This window comes from Entamoeba invadens, assembly GCF_000330505.1.
Source record: "Entamoeba invadens IP1 unplaced genomic scaffold scaff_1105074724685, whole genome shotgun sequence".
NCBI classification, from domain to species: domain Eukaryota; phylum Evosea; order Mastigamoebida; family Endamoebidae; genus Entamoeba; species Entamoeba invadens.
The window spans coordinates 11,265-24,504 of NW_004440291.1; the positions used below are offsets into that span (position 1 = coordinate 11,265).

The following is a 13,240-nucleotide window of genomic DNA, read 5'->3' on the forward strand; positions in this document are numbered from 1 at the left end:
CAGTTTGACCCAGTTGGAAATAATCAGCTCTAAAAGTGATGTCTTGCAATGACGTGCAATATGAAAAGGCGTAATTCTCTATGGAAGTCAAAGTGGCAGGCAAGTCCAGTGATAAAAGAGACGAACAACTTTCGAAAAACGAACGACCAATGACTTTTAATGTGAGTGGGAAAGTGACGTACAATAAACTTTTAAAAGCGACAGAATGGTCGACATACTTCAATGAAGTGAGATGTGGCGGAAGAATTAAAGTTGTTATTTGACTAAGTGGCTCAAAGTCTTTTTCGTTTCTAAAGTATGTTAGTTTGTTGAAATCAAAATCTTTTGCGTAAATGTCTGTGAGAACAACGCACTTGTTGTTGGTGGAAGTGTTGTATAAAAATATGTCCTTTTCATCATATGAAACATTTTTGTATAACACACTGTGGGGTTTAACAGTTTGACTCTTTTTAACAGAAAACCAAACAACTTTTTGATAGAATTTTTCATAGTCGAATTGGTTATCATTATTTGAATAGATGTGCAATGTCTCCAAATTCGGGAAAAAGGGCCGAGTGTGGGTTGTTAGAGGAATTGGGTTAAAATGAAATTTTGAAAGAAAATTGTTGTATTTTTTGGAAACTTGTTGGAGGAAAAGAAAATCCGTAATGGAAACAAAGTACTTGGCTACGATCATCATATGAAATGGGTCTATACAACAAGTGTTCATCAATTTATTATTGTTTAATGAGTTGAAAAATCAGAATTAAATAAAAAATTAAAATTTTTAATTAAAAACATGTTTTAAAAAAACTCAAAAATAATTTATTTAAATTGGTATTTTTGATTTTGTTGTATTAATGTATTAAAATTATTGTTATTATATTATTATAACAGATATGGTCAAATCAAAAATGTGTTGATTTGTTAAACAGGTTTTATTACAGATAGAGTATTTAATGGGTGCCAGAAACTAAATTGGTGCCAAGAAATTAGATTATTGATTGATGTAAAAATACGGGTATTATTTTATTTGTTTTTTATTTGTTTTTTTTTCTTGATAATAATAATAATGAAAATGGGTGCCAAATTCATTTCATATCTTAAATTAATTCTGGCACCCAATAAGTTTTTGGCACCCTGTAAATACTCGATCTGTATTTGTGTATTTTTTTCTGTGAACTAAATATACCATCAAATCGTTTTTGTTTTAATGTATTTTTTGAATAACAAAAACTCAACTTACTATTTTTTATTAATATTAAACTATTTATTACTAAAGTATAATGATAATTAAATTTCTATATATAATGTAACAATAAAAACCAAATACAGTAAAGGAATGGAAAAAAACCGCTTTTGATAATTTTTAGTGAATAATGGTAAAATGTTTTCTAAATGTTATTTGATTTTATTTTTTTATTTAAACAAAAAGAAAAAAAAACATCATTTTCATTTTGCCTGAGCATTGTTTCGAAGTGTTTAGAAGAAGGCTGTTAAAGTCTATTTATATTACGGTTAATAGTTGAGTTATTCCAGAATTTATTTGTAAATAAACGGGATAATAAAGACATTAAACCAAAAATACAAATTTAAAAATAAACATAAAGTATGATAATATTAATAAATAAATAAAACAAGAATGAATGTTGTTATCTTTGTTATCGGCTTTTTCCTTGTCGTCACTTTAAATTTATCACTTTAATATCATTTTCTTCATTGTGTTGCTGTCTAATATAAACTGTATTCCAAAACTCTGTACCGTTTCCAAAATTTATATAAACCCTTTGTCCTAATTTCTCGTTATTTACTATTTTTTATTTGTTTTATTTTTTATTTTTCTATTTGTTGAACCAACAACGGTACACAGTTTCAAACCCTCAAAAATCAATACAGTTTCAATTATCGAACAAAAAATCGGGAAATCACCCAAATATTGGGTAAATCTTTCCCGATTTTCCAGGTTCGTTATATAGTCAGTGGTTTATTTTGTGACTAAACGTGAGTAAAATTCTATCTTTCAAATAAACACAAGATAAACGACAATATAACGATAAACAAATGATGTAATGAAGGACATTATTGCATCTAATGATACAACATTTAAATAAATAACAAGTTTTTGTTTATTTCAACAATTAAAAAAGTCATCAATAACATAAAACAAACATTTAAACAATCAAGGTTATTAATCAAAAGAGTCTTAAATAAAATAAACAGTTCAAAAACTAAAAAAAAACTTTTCAATTGTATAGCCTTAACCAATTTATCTTCTCTCAATGCTTGTTTTACTCATTAGTACTTTTCATTTTTATCCGGAACACGACTTGGTGATTCTGTAAACATGGACATTTAATTATAAAGTTTTGTTTTATGTTTTTGGCAAAATTTGTGTTATGGTAATCAAATTTTTGATCCTAAGTTTGTTTTTTATATTTTTCAAGTAAATTTTTGGTGCAAGATTTATTTGTCAAGTAAAATTTAAAAAAGTCGGGTTCGTTATTTTGTTTTTTTCGAGTAAATATTTATAACAAAAAATGAGGGTTAAGCAAAGGAAAAATTATTTAGAAATTATTTGTCAAAAAAATCGGGGCATCCCAGTACAGAGTTTTGAAAAACAGTTTACAAACAAAAATTGTTTAACTTCGCACAGTGCCACCAAAAATTTTTTATTGGAAGTGAATTTTGAAAATTTTGTTCCAACCCATCAAAATTTTGAATGTGGTGGTGGAAAAAAATAATTCCAATAAACAAATAACATTTTGAGGTTTATAGAAATGTTATTATATAAACCTTCAACGATAAATATATAACTTCAGCTACAAAAATAAAGAAGGCAAAAATAGCAACATAAAAATGGCCAATAAAAAATGTAAAAAAGTTTAAAAACATTAAAGATTACTTTTTTCATATTCTTTTATTCTTTTAGACTTCTTTGCAATGTTTAGCAAACATAAATTATTATAACGAGTCAATTAATTATGCACAACTTCTTGTTCTTATCACATTTGTATTTCTGGTTCATTTCATAAAGTTTTGAAATAGTTGTTTGAAGAATGTGGAACTCCCCGTTTCTTTCATGGGTATAACAGTCATACCTCTGATTGACTCATTTCAATGCTTTTCCGTGTTAATAAGAAAAGAGATCTACCGTCATACCTCATACCAAAGTTCATCCCCTGTTAACACTTTCTCAGTCTTTTTTTGACTTTTTGACTATTTATAAAGAACTTTTAGTCTTTTTCTTTTTCCTTCGTAAACGCTTCTCAAGCTCAGTTTCTTCTACTAAATCTACACCCGTCTTTAATAATCGATTCACCCTATTCCAATTAATGTTGTCTAGGAACCTTTCTCCCTTCGATTCTTAGATATTTTTTTCCTCTTCTAAGTATTTGCTACTTCCACCAAGATCTGTACTCAAGTCTGTTTTAATAGAAATTACTTCTCGACCTTTATCACTCAAGTATTCTTGACACCATGCTTTTCCTTACTCCTCGTGTGATCTATGTTGTAAATATTTTATAGATGGAGTTTTCAAAATGTGTAAACTTTTGAGAGAAATTCATTTTTGTTTACTTTTTTATTTTATTTAGAATTTGTTTGACGGTGATTTGTTTATTTTTTATTTATGATAACTAAGTCTTATGTATATTATTACAAATAATTTAAAATGAATTATAATCTTTATAAAGTTTATTATTTTTTATTAAAAAAAACAAAAAGCTTTTTTCAAATTATAATACTAGTTTATATTAATTATAATTTTCTTTGAAAAATTGGCATAAGGTGTAATGACCACACTAAATTTACTGTTATGTTTTATAAATTTATAAAAAAATGGCAATATTTTCATTATTATTAAAAACCACCTTTATCAATCTAAAATTGTATAAATTTGCGGGCACTTGTGATGTTTTAAGAAAATTAGTTATTCTTGGAATTTACAAATTAAAGAAAACCATTAATATAATAATTGTTTTATTATTTTTTATAGCAAATAAATACAAAAACATTTTTTTTATGGAATAATTTCAATTTTTGTATTTTTTATTAAATAATAATATAACTATTATTTACTAATGTAGAGAGGTTTATTATCAGCATATTGTTTACTATATATTATAGTTTTATTTGATTAAATTATTAGATTATTAAATAACGTATATATCCCGGTTTTTAAAGCATTATATTAATTGTCTATTAATATCTTTAATTATTAACATTAATTATAATTATTATTAGTTTTAGTATAATAAAATAAAATAATTACTACTAATTATAATTATTTATATAATATATTTACTACTCGCAGGTTTATGATTTATAATATTTTACTAATGATTGCATTTAATTAATAAATAATTACGGCACTTATATTAAAAATGGTAATTTTAAAAATGATTTTGAATTTTTTGGGTTAAAAAATCTTCCCATTGTTTAAATGAAATTCACTTCCAATAAAAACATACCTTTTGGTGGCACTGCTTCGCATTAAACGTTATATTTTGTAATTTACACTTTAAAAGTTCTCTTTTATACCCTTTTCCATTTTTTGATTATTAAAACTTTAAAAATTTATATTTTACAGATTTTTATTGCGATAAAACTTGTTAATATTAAATGGAAAATTTAATTAAAAAAAATAAAAAAATAAAACCAAGTTATTTTTTTTCTTTTCGAGGTTTCTTTTCATTTGAAATTTTGTTCTTTTCATCCTTTTTGATTTTCATAAGTTTTTCAACACCGAGCCTGTGCTCTCTATCAGTAAAGTTTTCAATGGAGACTCTAACAGTTTGGGTTTCTTTTCTTTTTGGATCCTTACCAAGAAAAGAGCAAACCTCTCTGGCATAAGACATGTCAATTTTTGCAACACCTTTAAGAAGGTCTACAGTGTTGAAGTTGGGGTTAACACGTCTCATGTTTTCCAACTCTTCTTTAGATGGGTGTTGAACCACATATATTATACCAGCCTGTTTGAAGGCGCTGGTAATCGTGTCGCCATCAGACACTACTTCCCATGAGTAAACAAGCTGCCTAATTTTGTCTTCCTCTAAGAGCTTTGCAAATTTTTTCAATGCATTTTTGAACTCGGGTGAGTTCATTTTGAGAATTTTCCCGTTTCTATGGACCTTTTCGTCACACTTTTCATTTTCTTTTTCACTTAATGAAATTTTGTGTAACACCAAATTGTTTTTGTTTGCAAGGAAAGTTTTTTGTTTCCTTAAAATTCCCAGATCCATAGGCTGACACAAATGGAAACTGTGGGGGACTTCCTTTATAATCTCAACGGAATTATCCCGAAATAATGCTGCAATTTCATCACTGAAATAGCCCAAAAAGCCGTCAATAATTAGATACACCTTCGTATCAACTCTCACACCCATTCGGTTTCTTTTTTCCTTAATATTCGGGAAAAACACTTGTTTGAGCCGCATTGTGAATAATTGCGTATTTAGAACACCTGATTTTTGGTATCTAATAATAGCACGACTCTTGAGTTCCACAATTAGCTTGTCTTCGATGGTGAGTCTTTTGGTAACAACAAGGGGTATCATTTTTGTCCCATCTAGACAACCACAACACAAAAGACTCGTTCTAGAACCATCTCTGTCGACTTCGTTAAAAACTTGTTCCCTTGATTCGACTGACACGTAGACAACTCGGGTTCTTGAATAAACCCATTCATTGAATCCAATTTCATCTAAGTTAAAAACAAGCTCACATCTGCATCCATCCAATTTTCTTTTTAATTCTGAGTAATACTGCAGGATGGCAGTTTGTGATACCTCTGCTCGTTTTGTTTCCATAACTTGGGCCTTTTTGTTTCAATTCCTGGGATTAATTTAAGAACTTTATTCAATTGCCTTGTTCCCATTGTTTTGCCAAAATTTTCAAACATAAAAAGTCCAATTTCTTCTGGTTTTGCTTTTAGGTTTCTTTCATTTCTTATGCTATTTTAGAACTTCTTCGTCTGAAAGAAGTCGTTTTCTTCCCTTTTCCGAAATTTTTCCATTTTTGTCTTCTTTTCGTATTTTTCGAATTTGGGAATTTACACCCGATTCCTCAAAAGTCCCGAAAAAATACTCAAGTGCTACTCTAATTGATTTTTTGGTTCCTTTAAACTCATTAATTGACACATTAGAAAGATCGTTTAATGAAAACCGCACTTGCTCTCTAAAAGTGGGAAAAGATTCTTTTTTTATTTTTATCTCAAGGTCTTGGAAAGCTTTGAAAATAATAGGGCAATTAATTAGGTATTGTTCAGCCCTTTGACTAACAGGAGTTTTCGGACCAATCATTTTCAAACTTTCGTGTTTTTGGAACCTTTTTTATATTCTTTCTTTAATTGAGGGGGCTTGGAAGAAGGTTGGGACATTGTTTAAAAAGGTTTATAAAAGAGTTTATTAAATAGGCTATTGATATTGTTTTTTATATTATTGTTAAATTTTATTGATTAATTATTATTTTTATTTCGAAATTTAACAAGTGTTTTTTAAATCTAAAAATTTTATAGTTACTTTTTTTGTTGCGATAAAAAACCCTTTTTATTTTTTATTGTTAGTAAAGTTAAAGAATTGTTTTTATTATTTACTTGTATATTATCAAATAAAAAATAACTTTGTTATTAATTAATAAATTTGTTGTTTATTAATATTATTTTTAATCGATTTAAATAATTGATGTTGCGATAAATAAATTTAGATTTATAAATTATTATATTTAATAACTATTAATTATTATAATTTAACCATTTATTTAACTAATATCTTTTTTCGAAAAACTGGTTAAAAAATAGTTTATTTACTATTATAAAATAGTTAAAAACGATGACTTATATTTTTCTTATTGTCAACTTAAATTGCATGACACCCATAGAATGATCATGAATTGATTCATTTGACACGAAGTATCGAAGCCGTGGTTATCTTTGTGTATCTCTTTTGAACTTTCAAGTGTTGAGTAGTTTTCATTCCTTTTCAGACTCACCATTTGATCAATTTTTGAAACAAGTTATAGTATAAATTATATTAAATTTATTAATGTTTTTAGTTATTTTGTTCTTCTTTATAAAAATACGTGCGAAAATCCCAAAATGTTACATATATTTACTGTAATAAAATGAACAATATAGTCCATCAAATAGTAAGTTAGTTGTTGAATATCATTTTTTTATAATTAGTGAATAAAGGTTTAAAACCCCTCTAAAATAAACAACACATCAACTTTCACTTTGGCACCACGTTTTCTCAACCACGTATTGGGCTGATAACAGTCATTATCTCCATGATATTTTCAACAATTTTTATTGAAATGCACTTTTGGGCAAGCATTTTGGCTGGCGGGAAAAACCGCTTCACTACCATTTACTTGTTTTATTGTATAGAAAAATAACGTTTTTCGGCATTTTGCCGAGTTTTAAAATAAAAAATAATACGGTGGCGAAAAACCGCTTTAGATCTTTTTTTGTCTTTTCGTAACCAAATTCTTATTGTTTTATTATGAAAACTTATCCAATAACCAAATATTGTTTTTTTAAAATGTGAAAAATGGTGTGTTTTTTCTCGGCATACAAATATTTTTTAAACCAAATGTATTGAATAACATACAAAAACACATAATAAACTTGAATTTATTCACCATACAGAAATGATTACCGCACTTTCGGACCGTCCACAGTATCCTCCCAGTCTTTTTATCGTTTTTCTGCACGGCGGGAAAAACCGCTTTACTGCCATTTACTGATAAAATTACACATAATTATAACCAAAGTTTCAATTTGCCTCAAATAATTGAGGTTTTGGTGAAAAAAAGCTAAAAAACACGAGAAATTATAACGGACATGTGCAGCGCCCTTTTACTGCTTCTAATAATTTACACAAAATTATCCGTCTTACATTGTTTTTATTAACCAATATTAATAAATTGCTTCGTTTATTTTATAAAAAGTTTCAAAAAAGCAAGTACAAAAAAATAACGAGTCATTTATCGCTTGCTTGACAGGTACTTGAAAAACCGCTGGGAATGGATGCACTCACGTTCAGTTGGTGAGTATATCCAAAGTGCGTTTTTTCAGTTTGGCATTGAAATGCATTTCTGAGCGAATGAGGAATCCAACAAGATGGGTGTGAAATAAAGGTGCAGTCTGTCTTTGCTGAGAGACATTAAAAAGTGGTGTATTAAAAACATGTGCTGGCCCATATATTTACTATGTTGTTCGAGAGGTAATCGATTTGACTGTTGAGTATTTGTTTAATGGATGATTAAAAAATTGAAAAAAAAATTATAAAGGAGTGAAAGGGGGTGTGAAAAAAAGGTACACTCGCGGGTTAGTGTTTTTTAGTTTTTTTATTTCTGCAAAAAAATTGAAAAAATATTTAATAAAAAGTTCATTATTTTTGATAAATTCTGAGTTGTTTTTTTGGTTATTTTGGCTTCAAAGAACAGTTTCGAAGTCAATTTTTCTTGCTCCTTCTTTTATCATTCGGCAAATCCAGCCTTTACTTTACATAAAAAATAATTCACAAATTTCAATAACAAACATCGGCATCTTGAAAAAGTAATAGAGACTCTTGTAAACCTTGTTTTTTGAATCAAATCGAGGAAAAGGGAAAAAATAAACTATAGAAAAAATATAATCATATTATCATTTTACTATTAAATTATCAAAAGCGGTTTTTTTCCACCCCTTTATACGAGAAAAGTATGTGAGATTGAAAAACCCTGTGGATTCAACAAAAATTACATATTTATTTTTCTTTTTTAATAAAAATGTTTTTCTATTAAAAAACAATCCAAATAATATAATTATGAGCTCCAGGAATGTTGCTTTTAGTGTCTTAGACCATACAACACTTGAAGAGAATTTAAAGTATTGTCCTGGTCCAGTGAAAGAAATAGTCCAAAGAACATTCAGCAAGCATTGCAACTTTTCTGAATTGCCCCTGAATGTTCAGGTGTATTTGATGAACATTGAGAGAGAAATGTTCAATGGAATGAATACGGAAAAGGTGACCGAGAGTAAACTATGTAGAGTCTTTGCTTTATCTTCAAGTCAGTTTAATATCAACAAACGAAGAGGTATGAGACGGCATTGTTTAAGAAAAAAGGATAACGGACGACCGTCATTTCTAACTGTAACACAATGGGAAACTGTCAAAAATTTGATTCTTGATAATGAAAAGTTTCAAGGAAAATGCAAAGTTATCAGCATAACTCATTTGAGGTTGTTTATAATAAAAACCTTCAACGTTGATGTGTCGAATCACGTTATTTATGATAAAATACACAAAAATTGGAACTTTTCGATTGTGACTGTGTTTGTTGAAGACCAATCTCGATTGACCTACGACGAAGATGCTGTGTTGAAATATTACATTGCGTTGCCACTTTTTTAAATGGTATCCCATCACAATTCATTTTGAATCTGGATGAGTCGGGGTATCAGCCATGGCCAGACAGGCAAATAGTGAAGGGAGTATTCACTGTTGGTTTTTCCACAGACAGTAAAATGAGATATGGAGTCGAACGTGACATTGCTCGATCCACTGTCGTTTGCACTATAACCTCTCACAACCTCTTCCTTGTATGATTGTAACAAAATACAAAAGAGTTGCAGTTGAATTCTTGAAATTGGGTTGGATGGAAACGGGAAACATCGTCAGTTATAGCAAAAATGGTTTTATCAACAGTGACTTATTTATACAATACATCAACGACGTTGTAGTACCTTATATTGTCGACACGAGAATTAAGACTGGTTATATTGATAAGGCAGTGCTGATATTTGATCAATGCACTTGCCACTCAATCGAAGATGTGAGGTTGCTGCTCAAGTCGAATGTCCAAGTCAATGAGAAAATCATCAACGTGAACTGTGAAATCATATGTTTGGTGCCTCACACCTCACATTTAACACAACCATTAGATGTTGGGGTGTTTGCAGCCCAAAAAAGAAGACTGAATTCGTTGTATGCGAAGTTCAGAGATGTCATAAAAATTAAAGATAGAGTTGGCGAGGAAGAAACAACAACGACAGAAAGTGAAAACGTTGAAGAAAAAGAAGAATCAAATGATGTGATTAAAAGCCAAGATCCCATTGAAGAACCAATAATACCTCAACAGTTGGAGTATATATTACAGGAAGTGCTGGCAAATCCACAAGAGGCAATATAACCACTTAAAAAGAAGGCTGGTACGACTGTCAACGAAAGGATGGTGGATGACAACCAATCAGAAGATCACAAAGAAATACCAAATGAAACTAAAACTGTTGAATTTGGTGATGGAGAGGACTTGGAAAAAAAGTTTGCCAAATACCTCAACTCAATTATGAAGTCTTATTTTTAACAACTACTCCGGATGTGTGCACGTAGGCTTTTAGGCAAGTTGGTATTGATTTCAAAATTGTTGATGGTGGTATGAGGGTTGTGTATGTGGATATTGGAGTGTCACGCAGAGTCACAGCAAAAATACCGAGACTGTTAAGTATACCACATTTATACTCGATTGAATGCGTCAAAACCAAAAGCTTGAAAATATCTGCAGTTCGAAAGCTTCCAAGGTGTTTTGAGGGTTATTTTTGTCAGTCTGTTTGCAAGCCGATCAAAAAAAAGAACGGGATGTTGTATGTAAAGTTGTAAAGAAAAAGACGACCAAAAAAATCTCAAAAAGAACTAAAAATGGGGTTGAGAATTTAATCGATTGATTTTTATTTTTTTAATCAGTTGTATCGCCGAGTTTACATTACTGTTTCCTATCACGGGGTCAGAATGGTCACTGTTTGAATCAACATATGTCTGAACTGTCATAAGTCCTTCTAATAGAAGAGATTTGTTTGTTAAACGTTTTTTCGTTGTGAAGATAATAACTTGTAGAACTTGCTTGTAAAGACTCTTGAATTCAACGTTACATGCTTTGAATCGTCTAGTTGCTATGGCTAATATGTCCAGTATTCCTGGGATTCTTTGGCATGAGGTCTGAGTCAGTTAGTTGGTAAGTGCTGGCTGGCTGTTCACACTCTGAAAGCTGCTTTGTAGGTTTTCAAACAAATTGAAAGAGAAAAAGAACTGTAAATAAGTTATTTTAATTGATCTTTTTGAATTTTTTGAAATAAAAAATATTAATTTTATTACATAAAAGTTACACAATTGTAACTTTTGTTGAATCCACAGGGTTTTCTCGTTCTTGCATACTATTCTCACATACTGTAGTAAGTTAACTATATACTTCTTTAATTAACCCACCATAAAATAGCTAACTGAACTATAGATGACTAACGTAACTATATTTTAGTTAACCCAATTATAATAAATATATAGATTTATTAAAGTTTTCTATTTAAAAAAATTGTTAAATTTCAAATTGAAAAAAAAATATAGATAAAAAACCTTTTAATTTAACAATTTATTTTTAAAAACAAATCGACAAAAATATAAATAATGTAATAATTATGATTTTGAAAAAAATAAACAATAAAAAATAAAAAATTAAAACATAAAAAATATTTTATGTCGAATCACACCTCACAAATTAATGAAAATTACCAACAACGCAGGTCAATCTCTTCTTTACGTTTGCTTTTAAGACCATTACTACCTCGCCAAACTGTGAATGTTACACATCGTGCACCAGGTATACAACAAACTCCAAACAATCGCAACCCACAACTTACTACAACCACTCAATAAACAAACAACACAAACAGTGTTTAAATAATAACACAACCACTTTTAACAACAAGTAATCAAAACAATAATCAAAATACAACACTTAAGTTTAAGTAATATCCAGAATTATCCACAAATATCACGAATTACAATTAATCAACAAACAAGTACTTTGGAAAACCAGACAACAACACAAAATTTATCTTTCTAATCAAATGAATTAATAATTGATCAAGAACCAACACAACAAACTACTAATAATGACAACGGTTTAATACATACATCTTCAACACGACCCCGAAGGTCACTTTCAAATATTCAAAGTGTATCTACCAGAAAAAGAGAACCTCAAAGAACAAGACCCCTTACACTTGCACAAAAAAGAACACAAAACACTGCTATCAATCAAGTTCGTTATGAAGTAATGCAAATGGCCACTTTGGTTATACCACGTAGTCAAGAATCGACTGATGATTTTTTATCTCGTATTTCTGAAACTACCATCGATCGGTCTTTTATTACTGTGCCAATTCCTGCTATAATTACACCTGAGAAACCAACATTACGCTCAATTAATATTCATACCTATTTAGACTGCAAAAATTTTACAGGCCTTTCAATTGCCGAATTTGAAGAAGTTTACGAATTACTTTCTTGTGACACCGCCATTTTTGTTGTTAATTGTGATGTTATACCAAGCTGTATAATGTTATCGGTATTTTTTTGAAGTTCCAAGAATACATATTTATCTTCTTATGATAAAAGATACCACATTAACCCATAAGACGTGTTACTTCTTCTTCTCACAAAAATGAAAAATAACTTTGATTCTTTGGAACTTTTCAATTGTCTAAAAATCGATTTAATTTCACGAAATCATCATTCACTTGATTCTATTGAAAAAAGTAGAAGAAAAGCAAACATTTCCAGTTGGTTTGATTGTGCACTTTTATTATTTGCCAAAACTTCTTGCAAAATTTTTATTAATTCAATAAAAATGTGCTGATACAATTATCAACTTCGCGTTTGGGAGAAATTCTGGTTATTCAACTTACATCCCCGAATTAAATAATATTTATTATGCAGTTGATGGAAGAGATCAACCTGTAAATAATCCTCAGAATGAAATAAGTTTGAGAACTCATTCGGTCGACAAAAGATTCTTTTCCTACAAAAGTAATCACTCTGGTTTGAAAACGGAGTTGGTTGTTAACTATTTTGGAATGGCAGTCAGTCTGATAACACAGATTCCATGCGCGATGAACGACGCAAGTGTATTCAAAATTTACTTTATGGAAACATGTGTTGAAGCTGGGCAATTACTTTTGGCAGATGGAGGATATTCTTCGTGTGACTGTTGTGTCATTCCACGAAGAGAAAATCCCAACATACAATACACAACAGAACAAAAACAGTATTTGGATGAATATAACAATGTTCACTCTTCTTGTAGAATAATCGTTGAAAATGTATTTGGAAGACTGGTGAGCACTTTTAAGATGATGAAGTGCTGATGGACAATGAATCTTTCTTATTATGAATACTACACTATCTTTGCTCATGCCATTCTTAATTATAAAATATCCAAACATCCA

At 29.4% G+C, this 13,240-nt stretch overlaps 1 protein-coding gene across 1 annotated transcript; it reads right to left on the reverse strand.

Annotated features, from left to right (window-relative positions):
• EIN_045350 (hypothetical protein) lies at positions 1 to 709 on the reverse strand (the record flags this gene model as incomplete). Its single annotated transcript, XM_004256024.1, has 1 exon — positions 1 to 709. A coding segment is annotated over one exon (709 nt), but the record flags the coding sequence as incomplete, so codon positions are not given.
• Between the last annotated feature and the right edge of the window lie 12,531 nt (positions 710 to 13,240).